Source organism: Bufo bufo, chromosome 10 (genome assembly GCF_905171765.1).
Source record: "Bufo bufo chromosome 10, aBufBuf1.1, whole genome shotgun sequence".
NCBI classification, from domain to species: Eukaryota; Metazoa; Chordata; class Amphibia; order Anura; family Bufonidae; genus Bufo; species Bufo bufo.
Genome location: NC_053398.1, coordinates 108,407,787 through 108,434,552, shown reverse-complemented (window position 1 = coordinate 108,434,552; position 26,766 = coordinate 108,407,787). Strand labels below are relative to the sequence as shown.

Genomic DNA, 26,766 nt, shown 5'->3' with positions numbered 1-26,766 from the left:
CCTGCATCGGTGGCCACACTTGCACAGTATAGGAAAAAGCACCAGCCTATGTGCGCTCCCACGGTCCGGGCCACCAGAGAGGCCGGCACTTTTTCCTATAGTGTGCAAGCGCGGCCACCGCTGCTGGACTGCAGGGTGGTCATAACCTCTGGATACAAGCAGTGTATAATGTGATGGAAAAATGAATCCAGCCAGCAAAGGAGGCAACATGGACAATCACATTACATTAGTAAGTGCCTGGTATTAACTTGCTCTACATGATAAATGCCATTTGCTGAAGTGAGACCAACCCCTTTAAAGGGGTTTTCTGAGAATACTGTCCATAGGGTTGGTGGTGAGCGATGTGACCTCACATCCTCAGTAGCTCTAGTGCTGAAAATATCTTTAATATCCTAAAAGGTATTAGTGTTATGCGTGCAGCTTCTTCTCTAGTGCATCACTGGTCCGTGCAGTCATGGAAAGAATACAAGGATGGAGAAGACCACTTCCAGTTAGTTTTGTGCCCGAGACCCTCTACTATACAAAATTACAACGGTTTATGCTTGTTATTTTTTAAAAGGTGTAAATTACAAAGATTCTTCAGATGTTCTTTATATAACTTTCAGTCCATTTTTTTTAAAATGACTTAGAAATGTCCGATCTATCCTTTCTCTGTAACTTGAATAGTTTGGATGAGAACTCGCAAGTTTTTCATTAATGCTCAGTAGCAGTTGTCACTTTTTGCAGATATGCAGCAATGGACTCCCCTGTCACCTTCTCACTATATAACCAGGAGAGTTCGTCATTCCGGAGACTTAAAGTTTGCTAATAACCCCCCGAGGGAGCTATAATGGCGGTCATATTGCAGCTCTTTGAATGGAACTAGCGCTTAGATTAGCTACCCAATGTTCTCTTCTGACACCTCTTTATGCCACATCAGAAGATCAGATTTGAGTAGATTTCCCCTTTAAAGCTGGGCACAGATATTGGAAAGCTGCCGCCCCTATAATTGCTTGAACGGGGTCTTTCATCCTTGAATTCTCCACGAGTATGTATGTTTGTCTTAAGGGCTTGTCTGGCACCAGTCATCTCTTGGAGAATCGGCGTAGTAGTGCCGGTAAGAATACACCCTGTGGACGCCATAGTCACTAGATGATTGTCAAATACTATCAAAATTAGTGGGTTGCACTGACAAAATCTGATGCAGCCGTTGGCGCCATGTAATACTTGGTTCTCCTGCAGCGATAGTCAAGTCTCTTTAGCTCCCGTTGGCAAAACCTTCTATTTTCCACATGTCTTTGGAGCCTAGATTGAGAAAGTTCATTTAAAGGGAGTCTGTCAGCAATTTTGACCCTGATAAACTGCTAACAGCACTAAGAAGGGACCGCGGAGAGCAGCACAGTAAAGGATGGCCTCCAGGGGGAGCACAACCTGGCAGAATAAAATGTCCTATTCACACTACTGATAAAAGCTGAGCAGTATCTCCCTAGCCCCAACTTAGTGCCGTCAGCAGTTTAGCCTGATCAAAATTGCGGACAGACTCCCTTTAAGAGAGTTACAGAGGCCATGGCTACACAGGAGTGTTGTACGGAACATTCCTGCATACAGGCCTCTACTTCTCCTATAATACATTATATGGTAGCACTGTAGGCTGCCTGACACTATTAATTTGTGATTTTAAAAAAAATATTAAAATGTGGTTATATTCTTACAGTGTTCCTCCGGTACGTTCAGTTATATCCAGACAAGATGTGAAAAAGCTCTTGAGAACCTGTGTGTGCTCCCTGATTCTGGCAAGGCAAAGTTACAGTCTCTAGAGGTGGAGGTTTTACAGCAAGCAGAAGAGATCCACAACGAGGTAGGGGTGGCATCATTTAAAGGGCATCTGTCAGCAGATTTTTCCCTATGACACTGGCTGACCTGTTACATGTGCGCTTGGCAGCTGAAGACATCTGTGTTGGTCCCGTGTTCCTATGTGCCCGCATTACTGAGAAAAATGATGGTTTAATATGTGCAAATGAGCCTCTAGGAGCAACGGGGGAGTTGCCGGTACACCTAGAGGCTCTGCTCTCTTCAACTGTCATGCCCTCTTCACTTTAATTGACAGCGCCAGACTGTGGACACATTGTAATGCCCTGTCATTCAAAGTGCAGAGGGCCCAGCAGTTGTAAAGAGAGAATAGCCTCCAGGTGCAACGGCAACGCCCCAGTTGCTCCTAGAGGCTCATTTGGATATATTAAAACGTCATTTTTCTCAGCAATGTGGACACATATGAACACAGGACCAGCACAGACGCCTTCAGCTGCCAAGTGCACATGTAACAGGTCAGCCAGTGTTATAGGTACAAAACTGCTGACAGAGGCCCTTTAAGGGATTGTCCGGGTTTGTGATAGGATAGGTTATCAATTTCAGTTCAGTAGAGGTCCAACTTCTGGCACCCCTTTCAATTAGCTCTTTGAAGGGGCTTTGAGTGCCGCGTACACGTCAAAGTTTGCCTGCACACTGTCCACATTGTCGCAGCGGTGCAAGGAAACAATTTCATATTGACGTATCCTGAGGATAGGTCATCAATCGGGATGAGCGAATCGACTTCAGATGAAAAATCCGAAGTCGATTCGCATAAAACTCAGTTCTAATACTGTACGGAGCAGGAGTTCCGTACAGTATTAGAATGTATTGGCTCCGATGAGCTGACGTTATTGCTTCGCGAAGTCTCGCGAGACTTCAGGTAATAACTTCATAAATTAATTTGTGCTGTAAAAAAACATTTCCCGTACAACTGGTACCTTGGAACTGAACCCGAGTTCGGGAAATTGTTTTTTACAGTACAAATTAATATATGAAGTTATTGCCCGAAGTCTCCTGAGACTTCGCGAAGCAATAACTTCGGCTCATTGGAGCCAATACATTCTAATACTGTACAGAGCTCCTACTCTGTACAGTATTAGAACAGAGTTTTATGCAAATCGTCTTCGGATTTTTCATCCGAAGTCGATTCGCTCATCCCTAGTCATCAACCTCATGAAACCGGAACGCCCCTTTAAGTTATGAGGTTTGGTTGTTGTATCTGGTTAGTGTGACAACAGGCAGATGCTAAGAGTCAAGGTACCTGCACACGGGTGCAGGTCAAAGTGCAGAAGATCCGCATGAATTTCTGTGCGATTTGCTTTTCTGTACCCAAGCTGTACCAAAAACCGCGTTTTTGGGAGCGTATTTGATGCGGTTTTACAACAGATCTCACCCTTCATTCAATGGTGAAATCCGCACATAAAATTGCAAACATAATTAGCAGGCTGCGGAGTTCTAAATCCACGCGGCAGGTCTATTTCCACACAGAAGACCTCTGCAAAGTGTACATGACGTTTGTTTCCTCTCCTACACTTTGCTGGTACTCTACTACGCTGTGGTTTACCCACACGTATCTGTGCAGGTACCCTTATACTTACCAGTCTTACACTGCTGTGAGGTGTTGTCTTCCTTTCCTGCAATGTCCGTGTCCCAGATGTATTATAGTAGGTACTGTATGTGAGACATCCAGGAGCAACGGGCACTATTATTATCGTAGTCCTACATGTGAATGTTGCATTTTATGCATCTGACTGTATTAATAATCCCCGTGGGGTGGTTTCCAATGAGATGTCCTCCATGCTGTGCGGCACGAATATCTCTCTATAGTAAATGCTTCTATGGTACCAGAGATAAAGAGCTTAGGACATATTCTAAAACTAAAACTGCAAATGTCTTAGTATCCACTGTGCCAAAAAAAAATATTATTTTCATTATATATATAACTATATATATATAACTAAGGGCTCATGCACACAATTTCACAAAACACGGATTCCGGCCATGTGCAGGCCACTTTTTTTTTTTTTTTTTCAAACTCTTGAAATGTCCCTACCTTTGTCTGCAAAGTGGACAAGACGAAGGCATGTTCTATGTTTTTTGCAGGGCCCTATCATGGACATACAGATGCGGACAGGCCACGGTGTGTTGTCTGCATCTTTTGACCCAAATCGGTCCGCATCTGACCTGCAGAAAATGCGAACTGGATGTGGGCCGAAACGACGGCCGTGTTTATGAGGCCTAAGAGTGTCACGTAAAGTGTAACTGACTAAACAAAGCTGCCTCTGTCTTTCCAGGTAGAATTTGACTGGCTCCGTCAATACTGGTTTCAAGGAGCACGCTACTCTAGATGCAGCGACTATTGGTTGTTGGCGATGGCCAAGCTGGAAGAACAATGGAGGCAAATGGAAACCATGGTGAGATTCAAAAATACGAGCCCGGCTCTTTTTATCTTTTGGATGTAGGTGTTAAATGGTTATAGAAACACATTGTGTATGCTGTTTGCAAGACCTATTACAGCTCTGTTTTCATGGGCTGATATCAGGGCTCCCATTCTAGTGCATTAATGGGTTATCCAAGTTCTATAATGCCCCCTATATGTCCGGGCTCCGCACAGAGGTTGTACTTGCCTCGCTCCCTGGCACCCGTGTCACTTCTCATACTGGCACGGCCGCCGTTGCATCTCCCCGTCGCGAGGATGAAAACATTTGGCATCGGGGGGGAGTGGCGGTTTGGTTAGCCAATAGCAGGCTGCGATGGGAACAAACCTCCCGGGCATCGTGGGTGACGCCAGGGAGGCTGGTTACCATCGCGGCCTGCTCTTGGCGGACCTCCTTCAACGTCGGATGTTTTCATCCGCACGACGGGGAGATGCAGCTGCGGCCGTGCCAGTATGAGAAGCGACGCGGGTGCCAGGGAGCAAGGTGAGTACAACCTCTGTGAGGGGCCCGGGCATATGGGGAGAGGCATTATAGAACTTGAATAACCCCTTTCGCTTACAGCATAGAGAGAAAGTTCCCTGTTGGATTCCATCGCGATAGCTCCTTACAGAGGCTGTACGGCAGCAGACGGGGCACATGTGTCCTTGCTAAGGAGCTGCACATGACTCTGCCACGTGCATGAGGCCTTCCCGAGCCGTCCGCCCATGGAGTTGCTATGTGCTTATTATGTCCAGCTGAAGCAAAGTATTTGCTATTGCTGTGCAAATATTATCTTAGTGACATAATATATTTTCTACGATTCTCTGGGCTACAATCACTTTCTGTACAGCGTGCCCAAATGAGGAAGTTCCCCCGTTTCAGCGTGTCATTCTTCAAATGAAATTTGTCACCGGGTTCATATAGCTTTGTGGCCAAGTCAGAAGATGCTTCTAATTTATACGTCCCCGCCGCTGACTCTTCACACGTCTATCCCTGTTAATTAAAGTTTGGCGGGGAGATGGATGTGATGATTAATGAAGCTTAGCTTTCTTATTAGTTTGGAGGGGAGGGAGCTGCATATACTGTTGTATTAATAGTTTTTTTTTTTATTTGCACAATTTATTTTATGCACCGTTTTTATGGGTTCGGTAAATGAGACATATTGTAAGTAATTAAGGTAAGCGTTCTATTACTTATTGGGCGCTTGTTTTTTTTTTGTTTTTTTTTAATGGTATCTTTATCTTTTGGATTTACATAGAATGCAATATGGCTGACCCAATTCATTTTATTAATTTTAACCAGCACCATTCTGTGTTCCAAGAATTTTTTTGTGGTATTTAAAATGCCAAGGATAACACTGTGGGCTTTTGCATAGAAGAGAGTGAGTCTCTCAGAGAAAAAAATAAAAATAAAATATATATATAAATTCTTACCGTCCTAAACATTTCCCACAAGTTTTCAAAATGAAAAACAGAATAGGCAGAATGTTAAGAATATGCACTGTCTGGGAGTACACTAGAGAAGAAGCTAAGCCGGACAAGCACTGCTTCTGTTCAGGGATTGAAAGTGACATCACCATAGTACATTTGCAATATATTTTTAGGTAACGACTCATGCACACGAATGTGTGCCGGCCATTCCATGCATATTGGGGACCATAATTTGGGGACCCCAATGCACGGGCACTATACGTGCGGTGTCCGCAGACGGATCCAGACCCATTCAACTTGAATGGGTCTGTGATCCGTCCACGCTGCAAAAAAATAGAACATGTTCTATTTTTTTGCGGTGCCGCGGCATGGAGAGAAATCCCACGGAAGCACTGAAGTGAATGGGTCTGCATCCGCGATGCGGCGTGCACACGGCCGTCGCCCACATATTGCGGACCCGCTGTTTTCAGGCCACAATACGGGCACGACCGGGCAACGGCGTGTACATGAGCCCATACTGAGCAGATATGCAAATGTGAAGCCATTTTTTCAGATGTGTATACTGTTTGCAGTTCCTCCCTGTGGGGTGCAGGGGGCGATAAAGCATTTCCCCCTCCCCCCCAGACAGAGCAAGTAAATCACGCAAGCTATAGTCACTATGGGCTTACATTTACTATCATAGATTCCTAGTATTATTTATTAGCATTCAGGAGAACATTGCTTCGAAGAAAAAAAAAATAAATAAAAAATACACAGAAACTAAATAAGACGCTTTAAATTTTTTTTTTATTAGATAAGAGCTAATAGATCAGCAGACCCCCTGACCGATTTCTTTTTCTAGCCTAAGTATTGTTGAAAATGAAATATTTCTATTGCAGGTGAAGATTAAAAGGTGATTAAAACCGACAAAGTGGAAAACATGGTGTAGTCTGTTCATTAACTTGTCACTCTTGGCAACCATTGTGCCAGTGCATAAATGATCTGCTCCTTTGTCTGTAAGATGCCAGTGACCTGCGAGAGCTGTAAACCATTAGCTCCTTCATCCATGTCAACTCTAGAGGGGTTGGGGTTTTCTTTTCCCTTTCAACTGCCTTCCACTGCCCCAAAAGGAGGTTCAGGGGGACACTAGAGATACAGAGAGGGCTGCCGTTCACTCTATATCCTCTATACTTTTAAAGGGGCTGAAACTGGTCCACTGGGACCTCCACCAATCCCGAGAACTGGAGACACGTTTCCCCAGTCTGATGGCGCGGCAGGTCCTGCGTGGCACCCTTCCACTCCATTCTTTCTCTATGGGACATATGGAGTACAGCACTCGCCTATTTCCAAATATCCCGTAGAGGATAAATTGACAAACGCTCAGCACTCTGTGGATAGGGGATTGCTTCAAAACTTTGCACAACCCCTTTAATAGCAATTCTGTTACTAATATACGTTATTAATTTTCAGTAAATACTATAATGCCGGACCAACCCTATTTCCGTGTAACAGGGGTTGTCAGAGACTGATTAGAATGTACATGGTGGCTGGAGAGGGTTTAGGCTACATTCACCTGCACTTCACAAAACGTACTAGAATAGGTCATGTTCTATGATTTGCGGCACAGTGCACAGATGACATCCGCGTGCGGTTCGTATTTTTTTACAGGTGATTGGGTCCATGTGCGATCTGCAAAAAAATGCGGTTCAGACGCAGAACAAAATTACAGTCATGTGAATGAGGCCTTAAAGGGAATGTGAAAACGACCTATTGTTTAAATCATGTTTTTCTGTTAACATGTGTTAACGAATTTCTGGTGACGTTATTTTTAATTTTCGATATCGCCATTCCATCCACCATTCACAATAGGTGATATCACAGCTTACCTGCGAACAGGTCAAGTCAATGAAGTCCCCCCCCGATCATTGCTGTAAAGCATATCTCAAAATCCTTTTAGAAACGGCTCAAGATGTCCGCCCCGATAATCCTATTTAGGAGATAGAATAGAAAATAAAAACTGATTAGAAAAAACAGGATGTGTGTTATCTGGTTTTATGTGGCAAAATAAAAATGTAGGTGATACATTCTTTAAAAAAAAAAAAAAAAAAATATATATACTTTTTCGGGCCGCAGCCTGGAACTGTAGCACAGAACCTCTGCGCTTCCACTGCTATCCAGTGGGAATAGTCAGGAAGCGGCGGAGGGCACGTCATGATCAGCGGGGGCAGCCCCTGGCTGCTTAAGAACCTTTTAATTTTTTTTTTTAATGAATGAATAATCAATTCGCTCATCTCTAGTTCTGGACCGCCCCCTAAAAGGGACTGTCCAGTCACTTAAAATTATTTAAAAAAAACTGTGGAGAATGCCTTAAAATAATAAAAGAAGTAATGCTCATCAATTTCCTGCCGCTCCTGTTTCTGCTGCCTCCCAGGCCCAGCACATGGTCACTGTCGAAGCAGAAGCCCATCACCGGCCGCAGCGGCGACCCGATATAACCAGTGATTGGCCGAGTCCTGAGGCTGACATGGTACTGAGGAGCTGGGAGCGTCAGATGATTGCTAAGTTGAGTATTACAACTTTTATTGTTTTTAAAGCATTCTTGGAGGTTTACCATTTTAAAGGGGTATTCCGGTTGTTACAAGTTATCCCCTATCCACCGGATAGGGGATAACTATTAGATCAGCGGGGGTCCTGCCCCTGGAACCCATACCGATCACTCGTGATCTAATCTACTAGATCTACTAGTTATGTCCTATCCTGTCATCAACCAGAATACCCCTTTAAATGACAGGACATACCATTTCCGTCTACTGTGTATGAACAGTTTTCTGAACTTGTAGGAGTGTGTTCAATATATATATATAATTCCCAGTCCCCTCTCCTGTTTATTCGTCTGTTGAAAACGTTGATCCGTGAATGTCCAGCAGAGGGCGACCTTACCCTGCTGTATATCATTATATAGGCATTCTTTCCATCCAGGTCCAGCGCTGCATTAACATGTAACATTAACTGCAGGGAATTATCTCTGTTGCTTTCAATTGGATTGTATAACACAGAAAATCAATTGTGGGTTAACAAATTCAATATCAATAGAACATAAAGCAACACTGCTTTTCCCGAGCGCTCCTGCTTACAAAGTGGTCAGCTCAGGGGCTGGGGCGTCTCTTCACCTCCGGAGCAATAGCTTGAAATAACTTGACCTCCAGCCCTATCTTTTGATTCCAAAAAGACCTTTTTATATGGGATAAAGTGAGGGTTAATTATAATTGAAGAATAAGATGGAATATTTATTGTGCATCTGGAGAGCTCCTGCGGACTTTATTAATTAAAGAACCATCGCAGGTTAAAAGGGAAAGCGCTCGTTGAGAATTAAGCAGTATCGCACATTACAAATGCTTCTGAGAAGTGGAAATAAATCAGCCGCGGCCACGGACAATTATCATATGATCTGGTCCTGTTTACTTTCCATCTGCCGTCAGAAGCGTCAGGGTATGGAGGGGGGTAATGGGAGTATAATCCGAAATATATAAGGCTGTAATGTATGTTAGAGCTCGAGCTGCTGGATCCCGGTGTAGGTGAAAAAGGCACAGAGGGGGTCGGTCTTGATTCCCCCTGCGCAGCCGTAAGAAGGCGCAGGGATCTCCCAGATTTGTCTTATCCTCCGACAGGCCATGCGACAGTCCACGGCAGCCTCCTAGCCGTCGTAGATTTCTGTCTTTATTCACGCCAAATAAGGATAAATTTGGCGGACCTGCTGCAACACCCCCTCGCCAAGCCCCGATTTCTCGCCACTTCTAATCATGGCGAGCGACATTATCTACCACTTTAAAAACGCCATTATTGTTGCGTAAATAGCTCAATAAGTGTCCCCCAGCCTTTACATACCTTTCCCAATACGAATGTGTGGGCACATGGATATTACATCTTGGATATTTGGACCAGCATTACGAACTTAAGATCCTCACCATGTCATCTTGTCTGTGGATTTTCGCCCTGGATTTCGCCCGTTTCAATATAGCAGGGGGAATTCTGCAGCAGAAACGGGATCTAATAGAAACTGGAGCAGAACTGCAGCAAAATCCGATTATTTTCTGACGCTTGAGGACATATCGTTGGGTCCACGTATTCTTTCCACTTTTATAATGGCACCGTATAGGCGCACAGTTTAGGTGCGATTGTAACCACAAGGCTAAGACTACTTAGAAATGGCCTCAATATGGGTACATTTTAATCCATATTACTTCCACAGTGCACAGACCTACTGGGATTTTAGTGAACTGAACCATAGGATGCTTTTTGTGATTCAGCTTTAGTTCAGTTAAAGAGCATCTGTCAGCAGTTTTGTACCTATGACACTGGCTGACCTGTTACATGTGCGCTTGGCAGCTGAAGGCATCTGTGTTGGTCCCATGTTCATATGTGCCCGCATTGCTTAGACACATGATGTTTTACTATATGCAAATGAGCCTCTAGGAGCAACGGGGGCGTTACCATTACACCTAGAGGCTCTGCTCTCTCTGCAACTGCCGCACCTTCTTCACTTGATTGACAGGGCCAGGTGTGATGATGTTGTCACTGCCTGGTCCTGTCAAGGTGCAGAGGGCGCAGCAGTTGCAGAGAGAGCTGAGCCTCTTGGAGTAACGACAACACCCCCATTGCTCCTAGAGGCTCATTTTCATATATTAGACATTTTCCCCAGTAATGCGGGCACATATGAACATGGGACCAACACAGATGCCTTCAGCGGCCAAGCGCACATGTAACAGGTCCGCCAGTGTCATAGGGAGAGATCTGCTGACAGATGCCTAAATTTGCAATCTTAAGCCAATGTTGCAATTTACTTCGGGCAATGAACTAACCCAGTAGTCTTGTCATATTTATGAAAATCAGCTATGCAATGACTGCGATCAAAAGAGCTGTTACCGAATCTTTCTGTTATGTTGCGGTCATGGGCACTGTACTTCTTACAAACTTTGCATAAATCAATAGTACACACAAATATATAAAAAACTTTGTAAGGCTACTTTCACACTAGCGTTTTAGTTTTCAGGTATTGAGATCCGTCATAGGGGCTCAATACTGGGTAAAAAACGCTTCAGTTTTGTCCGCATTCATTGTCAATGAGGACAAAACTGAACTGAACAGAACGGAGCGCTCCGAAATGCATTCCATACCGGAGAGCAAACCGCAGCATGCTGTAGTTTGCTTTCCGTCCTGGGATGCAGAGCAATACTGACCCGGCATGACCCCCCAATGCGAGTCAATGGGGACGGATCCGTTTTCTCTTACACAATCTGACACACAACGGATCCATCCCCCATTGACTTTCAATGGAGTTCATGACGGATCCGTCTTGAGTATGTTACAGATAATACAACCAGATCCGTCCATAACGGCTGTATTATCAGTAACAGAAGCGTTTTTGCTGAACCCTGCCGCATCCAGTAAAAACGCTGGTGTGAAAGTAGCCTTATATACATTATTAGAGAGCGATTCTCCTTTTCCTTCCCCTGCCTCCTGAACTAATCATTCATCAACAAAATACAGCAAAAATCTGCCTTGAGAGAAGAGACAAACTATAAGCTCAGTGTTGACCCATAGAAGTGCATAGAGAGCGGATGGAGGATGACAGGCCCAGAAACACACTGCTGCTGTCGATTTCTGCCTCATCCCAGTGCTATGTTTTAAACCAATCCCCTGTCCAAAGAGTAGGGAATGTTTCTGGTCGATTGGGGGCCAGCCGATGACCCTCTCCCTTTAAGGTTTCTATACCATGTGGGCTGTGGTCACTGCAGAATTTTTAGCACTTACTCTTCAGCAAGTGACATCATCCCGTTATCTGACATCATCGGGGTATGGCTTCCACCGGTGAGGTTCAAGGTTTGGCAGGTGGTGCTCCAGGGCTAAAGTCCATGTTTTGTACCGCTTTCCTTTAGAAATCTTGTACAGTGCTTTGCAAAAGTATTCACCCCCCTTGACGTTTTTCGTATTTTGGTGACTCACAACCTGGAATTAACATGGATTGTCTGAGGATTTGCATCATTTAATTTACAGAACATGCTCACAACTTTGAAGATGTGTTTGTTTTTTTTTTTTGTTTTTTTTTTATATTGTGAAGCAAACAACAAATAGGACAAAATAACAGAAAAAGTCAATGTGCATAACTATTCACCCCCTAAAGTCAATACTTTGTAGAGACACCTTTTGCGGCAATCACAGCTCCAAGTCCCTTTGGATAAGTCTCTATGAGCTTCCCACATCTTACCACTGGGATTTTTGCCCATTAGGCTGCGTTCACACGGGCGAGATTTCCGCGCGGGTGCAATGCGGTAGGTGAACGCATTGCACCCGCACTGAATCTGGACCCATTCATTTCAATGGGGCTGTTCAGATGAGCGATGATTTTCACGCATCACTTATGCGTTGCGTGAAAATCGCAGCATGCTCTATATTCTGCGTTTTTCACGCAACGCAGGCCCCATAGAAGTGAATGGGGTTGCGTGAAAATCGCATGCATCCGCAAGCAAGTGCGGATGCGGTGCGATTTTCACGCACGGTTGCTAGGTGACTGTCTATACACTGTATTATTTTCCCTTATAACATGGTTATAAGGGAAAATAATAGCATTCTGAATACAGAATGCATAGTAGGTGATCAATTGAGGGTTAAAAAATAAAAAAAATTAACTCACCTTGTCCTCTTGTTCGCGTAGTTCTCCCGGTCTTTAGTTCTTTAAAAAGATGAACTATGGGCTAAAGGACCTTTGATGACGTAAGATCACATGCTCCAATCACATGGTCCATCACCGCGGTGATGGACCATGTGATTGGAGCATGTGATCTGACGTCACCAAAGGTCCTTTAGCCCATAGTTCATCTTTTGAGAAGTAAAGAAGAGACCGGGACTTACGCGAACAAACGGAGAAGGTGAGTTAATTTTTTTTATTTTTTTTAACCCTCAACTGATCACCTACTATGCATTCTGTTTTCAGAATGCTATTATTTTCCCTTATAACCATGTTATAAGGGAAAATAATAACATCTACACAACACCGAACCCAAACCTGAACTTCTGTGAAGAAGTTCGGGTCTGGGTACCACAGTCGGTTTTTTATCATGCGCGTGCAAAACACATTGCGCACGCACGATAAAAACTGAACATCGGAACGCAATCGCAGTCAAAACTGACTGCAATTGCATTCCTACTCGCGCGGGTTTGCCGCAACACACCGGGACGCATCCGGAACTAATCCGGACACGCTCGTGTGAACCCAGCCTTAATCCTTGCAAAACTGCTCCAGCTCCTTCAAGTTGGATGGTTTGCACTTGTGAACAGCAATCTTTAAGTCTGACAACAGATCTTCTATTGAATTGAGATCTGGGCTGTGACTCGGCCGTTCCAACACATTTATATGTTTCCCCTTAAACCACTCGTGTGTTTCTTTAGCAATGTGTCATTGTGTTTGGGGTCATTGTCCTGCTGGAAGGTGGTACAGGTTTTGCTCAAGAATATCCCTGTATTTAGCACCATCCATCTTTCCCTCAACTCTGACCAGTTTCCTAGTCCCGTCTGCTGAAAAACATCCCCACAGCATGATGCCGCCACCACCATGTTTCACTGTGGGGATGGTGTTCTTTGGGTGATGTGTTGGGTTTGCGCCAGACATAGCGTTTTCTTTGATGGCCGAAAAGTTCAATATTTAGTCTCATCAGACCAGAGCACCTTCCTCCATACATTTTGGGAGTCTCCCACATGCTTTATCGCAAACTCACAACGTGCCTTTTTGTTTTTAGCTGAAAGTAATGGCTTTCTTTTGGCCACTCTGCCATAAAGACCAACTCTATGGAGCGTTCGGCTTATTGTCGTCCTTAGTACAGATACTTTAGTCTCTGCTGTGGAACTCTGTAGCTCCTCCAGGGTTACCTTAGGTCTCTGTGCTGCCTCTCGGATTAATGCCCTCCTTGCCCGGTCCGGGAATTTTGGTGGGCGGCCGTCTCTTGGCAGGTTTACTGTTATGCCATGTTCTTTCCATTTGGTTATGATAGATTTGATGGTGCTCCTGGGGATCATCAAAGATTTGGATATTTTTTTTACTACTTTAACCTACTGCTCAGCAACATTGTCCCTTACTTGTTTGGAGAGTTCCGTGGTCTTCATGGCAGTGTTTGGTCAGTGATGACTCTTGCTTAGGTGTTGCAGCCTTTGGGGCCTTTCAAAAAAGGTGTGTATATGTAATGACAGATCATGTGACACTTAGATTGCACACAGGTGAACATCATTTCACTAATTATGTGACATCTGAAGGTAATTGGTTGCACCATAGCTTTTAGTGGGCTTCCTAACAAAGGTGGTGAATACATACGCACATGTCAATTTTCTGTTTTCTATTTCTAAACAATAGTTTTATTTACCGTATTTTTCACTTTATAAGACGCACTTTTTCCCCCCCCAAAAAGGGGGGGGGAATGGCCGTGCATCTAATAAAGCGGATACTTCGCTGGCCGCTATGCTGCACAGCGCGGCCAGCGAAGTATCAGTGTGGAGGCAGGGACACTCATGGCGGGGCCTGGTGCAGTGACTCTACTCTAATACACCGGGCCCCGCAACTGTTAAGTACATTCAATCCGATCCATATCTTAATGTATACCGCACTGTAGTACCATATGTATAGCATTAAGACATCGCAAACCGGCAGCTCCCTCCTCATGCGCCACCTGCCCCAGCTCCCTCCTCATGCGCCTCCTGCCCCTCCTGCCTTTTCATTCATAAAGTGAGATAAGCAGGCAGGCGGCGCATGACCGAGGGAGCTGCCGGTCTGTGCCGTCTTAATGCTATACTTACGGTACTACAGTAAGTACCTAACAGTGCGGTATACATTAAGATATGGATCGGATTGAATGTTCTTAACAGCTGCGGGTCCCAGTGTATTAGAGTAGAATCACTGCACCGGGCCCCGCCATCAGTGTCTCCACCTCCTCCCTCCACACTGATGCATTTGATGGGGGATCTGTAGAAGACACTTATGGGGATCTGTGGATGACATCAGTGTCATCCACAGATCCCCCATCAGTGTCATCCACAGATCCCCCATAACAGTGCGTCATCCACAGATCCCCCATAACAGTGCGTCATCCACAGATCCCCCATAACAGTGCGTCATCCACAGATCCCCCATAACAGTGCGTCATCCACAGATCCCCCATAACAGGGCGTCATCCACAGATCCCCCATAACAGGGCGTCATCCACAGATCCCCCATAACAGGGCGTCATCCACAGATCCCCCATAACAGGGCGTCATCCACAGATCCCCCATAACAGGGCGTCATCCACAGATCCCCCATAACAGGGCGTCATCCACAGATCCCCCATAACAGGGCGTCATCCACAGATCCCCCATAACAGGGCGTCATCCACAGATCCCCCATAACAGGGCGTCATCCACAGATCCCCCATAACAGGGCGTCATCCACAGATCCCCCATAACAGGGCGTCATCCACAGATCCCCCATAACAGGGCGTCATCCACAGATCCCCCATAACAGGGCGTCATCCACAGATCCCCCATAACAGGGCGTCATCCACAGATCCCCCATAACAGGGCGTCATCCACAGATCCCCCATAACAGGGCGTCATCCACAGATCCCCCATAACAGGGCGTCATCCACAGATCCCCCATAACAGGGCGTCATCCACAGATCCCCCCATTAGTTCAAAACCTACCAAAAGCACACCTTTTGGTTCAAAATATTTTTTTCTTATTTTCCTCCTCAAAAACCTAGGTGCGTCTTATCACCAGGTGCGTCTTATCATCAGGTGCGTCTTATAAAGCGAAAAATACGGTATATATTTTTCTCATTTCACTTCACCAACTTAGACTATTGTGTTCTGATCCATCACATAAAATTCAGATTAACAAAACATTGAACTTAAGGCTGTAATGTAACAAAATACGAAAAAAGTCAAGGGGGGTGAATACTTTTGCAAGGCACTGTATGTGTGATTATCCTGCAGCTTAAGTCAAGGGATGAGTGCTTTGTTTTTCTTTATGTGGGATATGACTCTCATTGCTCGATATATGGCTAATATGTGACTAGCTTGTATTAAGAAACCTACAATTTTATCTTGGGTCTTATGGTCACAGAAAAGTACATGCAGTAATTCTACAGAGCTAGGGATAGATATTTATTATTATTAATAGACACCCCCCCACCCAAACTACCCAATATATATTATGTGGTGGTTTGGTCCATACTGTTAAATATATTACGATGCAGTAGGTGCTCTGGCATCTGTATGGCGCCATCTTCTCCCTTAGGCCCCTTTCACACGAGCGAGTATTCCGCGCGGATGCGATGCGGGAGGTGAACGCATTGCACCCGCACTGAATACTGACCCATTCATTTCTATGGGGCTGTGAACACGATGATTTTCACGCATCACTTTTGCGTTGCGTGAAAATCGCAGCATGCTCCTCTTTGTGCGTTTTTCACGTAACGCAGGCCCCATAGAAATGAATGGGGTTGCGTGAAAATCGCAAGCATCCGCAAGCAAGTGCGGATGCGGTGCGATTTTCACGCACGGTTGCTAGGAGACGATCGGGATGGAGACCCGAACCTTATTATTTTCCCTTATAACATGGTTATAAGGGAAAATAATAGCATTCTGAATACAGAATGCATAGTAAAACAGGGCTGGAGGGGTTAAAAAAAAATAAAAAATCATTTAACTCACCTTAATCCACTTGCTCGCGATGCCCGTCATCTCCGTCTGACTCTTTTACTGTCTAGGACCTGTGGAGAGCATTAACTATAGTTTAAGGACCTGGGATGACGTCACTCCGGTCATCACATGGTACATCACATGATCTTTTACCATGGTGATTCACCATGGTAAAAGATCATGTGACGTACCATGTGATGACCAGAGTGACGTCATCCCAGGTCCTTAAACTATAGTTAATGCTCTCCACAGGTCCTAGACAGTAAAAGAGTCAGACGGAGATGACGGGCATCGCGAGCAAGTGGATTAAGGTGAGTTAAATGATTTTTTTTTTTTTTTTAACCCCTCCAGCCCTGTTTTACTATGCATTCTGTATTCAGAATGCTATTATTTTCCCTTATAACCATGTTATAAGGGAAAATAATACTATTTACAGAACACCGATCCCAAGCCCGAACTTCTGTGAAGAAGTTCGGGTTTGGGTACCAAACACGCGCGATTTTTCTCACGCGAGTGCAAAACGCATTACAATGTTTTGCACTCGCGCGGAAAAATCGCGGGTGTTCCCGCAACGCACCCGGACATTTTTCCGTAACGCCCGTGTGAAAGAGGCCTTAGGCCTCTTTCACACGAGCGTGACGGATTAGGTCCGGATGCGTTCAGGGTGCGTTCAGTGAAACTTGCACTGTTTTGCAAGCAAGTTCAGTCAGTTTTGTCTGCGATTGCGTTCAGTTGTTCAGTTTTTTCCGCGCGGGTGCAATGCGTTTTGATGCGTTTTTCACGCACGTGATAAAAAACTGAAGGTTTACAAACAACATCTCTTAGCAACAATCAGTGAAAAACGCATCGCACCCGCTTCGCATCGCACCCGCAATGCAGAACTGATGCGTGAAAAACAACGCTCATGTACACAGACCCATTGAAATGAATGGGTCAGGATTCAGTGCGGGTCCTATGCGTTAACGTCACGCATCGCACCCGCGCGGAAAACTCGCTCGTGTGAAAGGGGCCTTAAGCTACTTTCCCATTTGCTTCAGGGAGCTCTGGCTCTACCAGAACAACGAGTTGGAGTTCTCCAGATCCTGCCTTGCCGTATAGTACCGCCTTCCTGCCAGACAATATTGACTTTAATAGGGTCCAGCAGCGATCCGGCCGCTACCCGGCAAATATGCTAAGAATTGGCAGGACAAAAACCGCTACACACAGCAATTTTTGTCTGGCTGATTCCTGGCATTGTCTGCCGGCCAAAGGCGTGAAAGAAGCCTTAGAAGCTTCAAGGGGAGAGCACCTCAATAACAGAATGATATGGGCAAGCCGCAATATTTCTTCATATAAATTCTGTGAAAAAGAAGCATCATAACCCCGCATGGAATTGGAGGCAGATGGAGGTACAGTATGAACCTATGCGTTTCAAGACTGATCCATACAAGGGCAGCATTGTGCTGATTTAGTCTTTATTGTAAATGTAGTTGCCCTTTTGTCTATTACTGGTAAATATTTATTAAGAACGTCTCGGAAGCCCCTTTTATATTTCAGCCATCTTTCTGCCCTAGATATTATGGATACTTTTATCAGCCTGCTTATTTCTTCTCTGTCTGTCCCTGGAGGTAAGATTTTGCCAGAAGTCCCCCTTGTAATGTAAATGTTAAACCTTTTCATTTAAAAGACACTCTGATAAAAAAAATATATATTTTTTTAATTTCCGCCAATGTGTTCCACCACTACATTAAAAAAAAACTGAGATTACCACTACCAATCCAAATGAATAAAAAAAACTATTAAAATGTATGTATTTTGTTTTAAAACGTCCATGATTTGTGGGCCTTTCGGGGCTTTAGATCAAGATAAAGTAAATTCAAAGACTGCTCATTTAAAAGGCATGATTCAACCATGGGCTTCTGGGTAGAGATGCAGATGAAAAGCTTATATCTCCAGTGATGTGAAGCACTTTTGTGCCGTCTGATTTTTTTTTAACGCAGACAAAGCACAATTTAGTCTGCCATGGACAAACGACACTTTATTTTACGTAAATGTGTTTTTTTTAGGAATGGCCATTTACCATTGTTGTATGGATCCATCACTATATGTGGCATAAATTCAGAACGTGGTGGGAAAAATATTAAATATCACTGTCAAAGTATCAAAAGACATGCTTGGTGATTTTTGGCTTCAGTCTACGATCGGAGAGACATGATTTCTTCCATTCAAAGGCGAGCCAAACATTTGTTGACTACTTGGATTAGGCTCCATTTATACCTACAGTAGTGTGAACAGAACCTTAGAGTTACTGTACTTTCACACAATTTCATTTAATAGAGAATGGTGTAACTAGCAAATTTCTAGATCACTTCACCTAAGTTGCAGTCCACTGTCTGTTGATAGGCAAGATCAGTCCCTGGTAACAGAGACTCAGAAGATGGCTGAGAGGAAGTGGGGGCGAGCTTCTGAACATCACAGGAGCCTCCTGCCTCTATGAATCTGTAATTCCCCCGGCTTATTAGTTCTCTGAGCTCCCTAGAAGAACTCAAACCTAGTGGGAAGTAAGGTCACACCCCCTGCTTGTAAGAGAAATGCATCTAGCTGTGTAGCTGAAACAGGGAATAATATGGCTAAAAGAGACTTTAGGGAAGCCCAAACATAACTGTTCCTTTTACAGTTAGTTTTGTACAGAGAAACCCAGCCATCATGCAAACTTCTTTTGAAAACTCAAGTACGCTTTACAGATACTATGTTAAACTTCACAGTGTTTTTAGATCCTCATGGTCAAAACCTTTTCGAAAGGTTCCAAGTTCAGCCATTTGTGCCGCAGAACTCTCCTTTTTACTAATTTATTAACAGGAAGGTGCTATTATTGTCTGCCATATTCAGTAGAGTTGTAGCCTGGCCATTGGTCACTGTGTCTTCAAGCCTGCTAGCTCGCTAGCACTTGCCACTTTCTCACTATATTTATTGGTCTATCTGTATACTCCTGCAGCTGGGATATTAAAGCTAGCCAAACGCTGTAGACCAGAGACTTCCAACTCATGCCACTAGAGCTGTTGCAAAACTACTACTCCCAGCATGCCCTGATAGCTGTAGAATGGCATGGTGGGAATTGTAGTTTTGCAACAGCTGAAGGGCCACAAGTTGGACATTCCTGCTGTACACTATAGTCAGCGAAACCTGTTAATATTGGCTGGACCAGCCAGTTATCTAATGTAGTGGCGCCTGTGCAGTCGCTGCTTCGAAGCAGAGCTTCTACCCTTGCCCGGCGCAGGCAGGAAATTATCAGGGCCGGATGAAAATCCAGCCCTGTCACTCTTACAGCAAGTGGGTACTTCGCCTGCAGGGACAGCCCCCACTGGTGAAGAAGTACAGTTGATGCAATGAATTGACTTGTCAGCACATGGACACATTTTTGTGCAGAATTTATGATACAACAAATTTGCAAAAGTCCATGCGCCAGAATAGTAAATTTGTATAAAATTAAGACTGATTTACCGGTATATTCTTTCACACTGGCGGCAGCAGGGTCTGGCAGGCGCTTCTGTGCTAACGCTAGCCACCATGCTGCCGGAGGGCAAGCCGGAGGTCCAGCCACAGCACTGCAAACATGCCGAGAGGCGGCCGGACAAACTCTACAACATGGTGCGTTTTTTTGTCCGGCTTCCTCTCGGCTTGTTTGCCGTGCTGCGGCCGGACCTCTGGCCCGCCCCCATTATAGTGAATGGGGCCGGTGCGTACTTCGGCGGCACGGTGGGCTAGCGTTAGCACCGATCTAGCAGGCTGTTCCCCCTCCAGAACAGCCTGCCGGACACTGCTGCTGCAAGTGTGAGAGTAGCCTTAGATAGTGCAGAGTGTGACACTATTCGTAAACCTGCCCTACTGTGTGTATATATATATATATGTGTGTGTGTGTGTGTGTGTGTGTGTGTGTGTGTGTATATATATGTGTGTGTATATATATATATGGGTAAATAAAGTTTTTTGATATTTTATCTATTGGAGTGCTGCCCTTTTTCTACGTCTATATATATATATATATATATATATATATATATATATATATATATATATATATATACATTTTTTATGTATTCTTTTTCCTTGTATCTTTAACACTATGAAGTTGGTTGAAGGCTGTGAAACATGAGTTATCTTGCTGTGCTGGATCTCTCTTTGATCTCTCTTTGTTTCTCAAGAGACTTTCACATTTACCATGAACATTACCAGACACTTTGTAAAATATATAGTGTTTTTTGAAAATAAGAAATGCATGGGAATATAGTGTACAGGGCATCAATAATTCCTTTATATTAGAACTGGGGAGTTATTGGCCCTCTGCAACCCTTTGTGACATTTTTGTAGCCTTCTCTGTGTTTGAGGAAACTTCCATCTGCTGGTACTTTTCCGGTCATAGATATTTATCTACTAGTACAGCCAGACCTGGGCTCTTATTATCCTAAAGACACCTGTGTTTGTAACAGAAGAACCCTTTCTAACCTATTATCAATGGGATTTCCTAAAACCATATAATGTACAGTTCATGATGGTCCTTGCATTAAAGAGGCTTTTCATTATTATTATTTTTTTTTATTTGAAGAAGCATTCTAGGTATTTTTTAACTAGGCAAGATTAAAAATCCTAGAAAGAAAAATTACAGAATGAAAACTTTCTGATTTATGGTTACATTCAAGGGAACCTGTCACCGGGATTTTGTGTATAGAGCTGAGGACATGAGTTGCTAGATGGCCGCTAGCACATCCGCAATATCTAGTCCCCATAGCTCTGTGTGCTTTTATTGTGTAAAAAACCCGATTTGATACATATGCAAATTTACCTGAGATGAGTCCTGTCCCTGAGAGGAGCCCAGCACCGCCCCGCATCCTCCGAATCTCCTCCTTGCTCCCCGACATCAGAAAGCTAGAGCGCTGTAATTTTTGCGATGCGCGAGCTAGTGCATGCGCAGTTCCTTCCCTGAGGCTGATGCCAGCACAGAGAAGGAACACTATGACGACACTGCGTGTGCACTAGATTGCGCATCGCGAGATTGCTGCGCTCTAGCTTTCTGACGTCGGCGAGCAAGGAGGAGATTCTGAGGATGCAGGGCGGTGCTGGGCTCCGTCACGCTGGACTCATCTCAGGGACAGGACTCATCTCAGGTTAATTTGCATATATATCAAATCGTTTTTTTTACACCATAAAAGCACACCGAGCTATGGGACTGGGTATTGCGGATGTGCTAGCGACCATCTAGTAACCCATGTCCTCAGCTCCACACAAAATCCCGGTGACAGGTTCCCTTTCACTTATTCAGGAAATCCACACTGTTTGTCAACCCTACAGCCTCCAATGAAGCTCATCCATACATCGTAATGCTTTAATGTAGGATATAGGGGTCTAAACAGCAATACAGAACCAGATTGGTGAATTTGAGAAATACCAATCCCAAAATATCATTCCAGTGCAGTAACTGCCATTATTGAGACTGCATCGTGTCTGCAGAGCCATAGGCAATGGATGATACAATCCTATCATTATATTTGCAGCCGTCTGGTGTATTGTGTGTGATGAGCTGTGTTGTATTTGCATTAAAAATCTCTTTTAAAGGGGTGTTCCGATCGGGGACATTGATGGCATATGCCAGGCATGGCTAATCTGTGGCTCTCCAGCTGTTATAAAACTACAACTCCCACCATGCCCTGCTGTAGGCTAATAGCTATAGGCAGTCTGGGCATGCTGGGAGTTGTAGTTTTGCAACAGCTGGAGATCCTCAGGTTGGCCATCCCTGGCATATGCCATTCATGTCAGATAGGTGTCGGTCGCTCCTCCTGCACCCGCTCCTATCTCCAGAACAGGCATCCTGAAGTGAACAGAGAGCAGCCGTGCATGCACAGCCGTCCTCCATTCACAACTATGGGAGTTTCGAAAATAGACGAGCGCTGGCTTGGCTATTTCCGGCAGTCCCATAGCAGTGAATGGAGAGGTGGCTGCGCTTGCGGGGTGCGCTCTCCATTAACCGCAATGGGACTGGTGGAAATAGCATTGAATGGAGAGCACGCTGCCCATGCAAAGTGTGCTCTCCTTCACTTCAGGGGCCCTGTTCTCTAGATAGGTGCGGGTCTCAGAAATGGGACCTGCACCTATCTGACATTGGTGGCATATACTAGTCATGTGCCATCAATGTCCCAGATGGGCCAACACCTTTAAGAACTGAAGTCAACATTTCAGTCCTGGTTCTCATCAGACTGTGCAACAGTTTCTACATGGATTTGGCTGTTGAAATCTGTTATTATTGTGGAGGACATAAAGTAAGATTCTCAATGGTCCTGTACCGTACACCGCATACCAGAAAATAATATGGGACCATCTTTACTTGGTGTCCAAAAATGCAACTCTTTCTGACTTTGGAAGACAATGTAGATGTAACATTGTCTTGTCTTGTTCAGAACAAGCATTCTGCCAATGACTGGTTAGGTCTCACAGTCCATGGTCCTCTTCACAGATGGCCCTGTCTGTGACATTATAAGCTGATTTGCGTTTGGCCCAAAAAGACCATTGTAAATTGAATATGTTGTAACCTGCGACCTTCATAACCTAAAGGGTCACTGCCAAGGGCCTTACCTGTTTACAGTCAAGAACACGTTACGGATAGAAAAAGGTCTATAAAGTGTTTTCCTTCATTTCTTTGAAAGGTGAGCAGACTTTTCGTATCCACTGAATACCCCCACCATCTCTGCACCCATGTAACAGGTGCAGAAAGGGTTAATAACTTCTGGCTATCCCATTGCTTCCAGATGTGTGTTCAAGTACTTAAGTTAACTTCATTAGTTCCCTGTTAACACCATCCTGTTAATCATTATGCTGCAAAGCTCTAGGGCTTACATCCAGAATGATTTTGCAAGCTTATGGACATTGCACCTGACACGTAAACTTAAAGGGGAGTCTGTCACCAGGGAATTCACCGCTAAACTACGCATAATGCCTCGTAGGGCTGGCTCCTCTAAATGTAATGAAGCCTTTCACTTAGCGATCTGTTGCTTCATTCTGGAGAAAAAGTACTTTTAATGGGGTTATCCAAGACTATAACAGACCTCCCAGAGTGGACGACCCATGGTGATGATCATACTTACCTAGTCCCCACTGCTGTGTTCAGTCTCCATCGCTCCACCGCCAGCTCTTCATCATCCCGTTTGCGCTGGAGAGGGGGCGCACATGACCTGCTTCCCTTGTGTCACCGGTGTAGGATTACCACTGCTGGTCTGCTCCTCTGGGAGGTGTGTTATACCCCAATAATCCTTATGCAATTTCACGCTCCGATGCTCCCCCTTGCCCTGCTCTAAATGGCGCGGTTTGTTTACATTCTCACTGCTAGGCGGAGGCTTCCACCTAGCAGTGATCCCAGTGACGTCACCGGCACTAATGGCCTGTCTATAGCGCTGCCCTAGATTTTTTTTTTTTTTACAGACTAGGGCAGTGCTAAAGACCACCCATTAGTGCAACTGACGTCACAGAGATCACTGCTAGGCAGAAATCTCCGCCTAGCATACCCATAGTGAGACCCAGTACGTAACCGGATGCAAAATATTAAGTCCTTGCCCTGCGTGATTCAGCGCAGGGCATGAGGGAGAATCATAGCATGAAATGAGGGCAGGTCTGTACCCTGACAGCTCTTTTAAGTGAAAGGTGTCATTACATTCAGCTGAGCTAGCTCTAGAAGGCATTGTGCCTGGTTTAACAGTAAATTTCCATTTAACAGACTCCCATTAAAGAATTTCTCCCATGAAAAATATTCTAAATTTTTCAAACCTCCAATCTGGATCTGAATACTTTTGTAATTGCTTGTAATTATAAATGTAGTATAGCAACTGAGTTATACCATGAAATCTATCTGTATAGCACCACCTGCTGTTGGTTCTTTTTCTGATCTCTCTCTGTCCACCTCACTAAGGTGGTCGCACATGCTCAGTGCCATCGTTCAACAGCCACCAGCTGCAGAACATAGGGCACGACCCATGAGCTGTCAGCTTGAAATTAATATAGCAGAGCAATGTATGGGGGATCTCTGGATCCATGTGAGGTACAGGGCTGGTTCTAGCTTTGTTAGAAAGAGCTTTTCATGTACTATATGATGACTGATTTTTATTTTTTTACATTAATCATGACATAACCCCTTTAAGACATAGTTGTGTAGCCATTGTCTAGATTAGGGGTGGCCAACCTTAAAGACACAAAGAGCCAGAAAAAAAAATGGTATGACTGTCAGGAGCCACAAGCTATCCGTTTACACAAATATGCGTGCACACGACAGTATTACTGCAATTGAGTTATCAAACATTTAAAAGTGCATTTAAACCACCTTTCCTACCTGTAGTGTAGACGGCTTTAGTGAGACTTCTGGCAATCTTTGTTTTTCCACAATTTGTTTCAAGATTTCTCAGATGACCGCCCCATGCACAGATGACCGCCCCGTGCACAGATGACCGCCCCGTGCACAGATGACCGCCCCGTGCACAGATGACCGCCCCGTGCTCAGATGACCGCCCCGTGCTCAGATGACCGCCCCGTGCTCAGATGACCGCCTGGCGCTGGCCGCACCGCTCCCCTGCGAGACGCAAATGAAGGCGCAAAGAGCCGCGGGTTGGCCACCCCTGGTCTAGATAAATGAACCTCGATGGAAAAAATCTAGACATCCAACAGCATGCATTAAAGGGGAGGAGGCCGCAACGCTCTGGTGAGTGGTGCAGCCTCCTCACAGCTCACCATGCGCAGTGCCGTACATTATATAGTGGTTGTGCTTGGTATTGCAGCTCAGGCTTGTTCACTTGAATGGGAAGAGCTGCACCTAGGTCATGTGACCAATGAACTGACATCACTGGCGTAGGAAGAGACCGCATCGCTCACTGGTGGCATTTTCAAACCGCTGATTGGCGGGAGTAGCTTGAGTTGTAATCCCACCGATCAGATGTTGAAGACCTATCCTGAAACTAGGCCATCAGTATCCACATCTCGGACAAGCCCTTTAAGCTAGCTTGGGATGATCCGTACAAATCTGGGAATTTACAGAATGTTGAAAACATTATTTTTTTTGCCGGAAATGTTTTTTAAATGTCTGATTGGAAACTCTCATTAGAAAGCTGTCCACGAGTTGGCCCTCCAAAATCACATCATCTGGTCTGCTTTGTTGTTTGCATTGACCAAAATACAGACAGTTGACTGTAAGCTCAGATCACAGGAGCCCTGCAAAGTTAGTTTAGACCCTTCTGACAAGTATCAAGGAAACAACTGGAAACAATGAAGCTGTGTCAATAGTTACTTTATTTCCACAATTTGCCAAGTTATATTTGTTAACCAGTGAAGCTTTGGTGTTGTTTTACTGGAAGTTTGAGGCCGGCTGTGTTTGACAAATTTTACTTGTGTTCTATAAAATTAGCATCATACACTTTGTAGCAGTTTCCGATCACATGAATGTGAATTAAGACATAGAATTAGTACTTTTATCTTGACATTTCCTTTTTGTAGGACTTGTTAGGGCATATTAATGTCATGGAGGGGGTCCACTGTTCACAACCCCATCTGCTGTCCATAGTGGAGAGCTACTAATAAGAAGAGACTTTTTTTTCTTGGGTATCCTGCCATATGATTGGCCGCTTGTAATACTAAATTCCCCCTGTAGTGGCCGCTGGCTGTATCCCCCCCTACAAAATTGTCCATTTATCAGGGACCCAGATGCTTGGTTCAGACTTCCGGTTCCCATCTGTCAACATCTGCCTGGACAGATCATTTGCACTCATGTTTGTTGGACACATCACCATCCCCCTTGATCCACAGGTGACATGCGTCCAGATGACATCAGATGCACTTCAATCATCCTGCCGACATCTTCACGTTCTTGCTGCCCTGTTCTCTGACCCTGGTGACACTTCAAATAGAGGCCAATTATTAAAACAACAGATCTGTCAACAGCAGTTTGTTGGGGTTTTTTTGTTTTTTTTTGTACGTTTTGAATGTAGAATTTTTTTTATTTTTTTGTACTGGTAGTTAGAGCAAAAAGATGTTCTCTACATTATAGATCTGTTACAAAGTGGAGTTCTACTTTAAATGGTCACTAACTTTTTACAACTTTGCATAAATCAATAGTACAGGCAACCACAAGAAACTTTGTAATATGTCTTCTCGGTGAGAAATGTCTACTTCTCAAGTTATCAGCTGTTTATCTCCCACCCACCTCCAATTTCTTTTCACTTTGAAATATGCCTTTTTCCCGTCTAAGATACAGTTGCAAGAAAAAGTATGTGAACCCTTTGGAATGATATGAATTTCTGCACAAATTGGTCATAAAATGTGATCTGAACTTCATCTAAGTCACAACAATAGACAATCACAGTCTGCTTAAACTAATAACACACAAA

The 26,766-nt window shown here is 44.5% G+C and overlaps 1 protein-coding gene across 3 annotated transcripts in view; it reads left to right on the top strand.

The window, feature by feature from the left end:
* The window catches only part of FTO (FTO alpha-ketoglutarate dependent dioxygenase), a 280,792-nt gene that overhangs the window by 37,417 nt on the left and 216,609 nt on the right, over window positions 1–26,766 (top strand). For all 3 annotated transcript variants that reach the window (XM_040410711.1, XM_040410710.1, XM_040410709.1), the window contains exons 6-7: window positions 1,694–1,837; window positions 4,122–4,241. In XM_040410711.1, coding sequence (XP_040266645.1) covers window positions 1,694–1,837; window positions 4,122–4,241 — 264 coding nt within the window. The remainder of the gene's footprint in view (window positions 1–1,693; window positions 1,838–4,121; window positions 4,242–26,766) is intronic.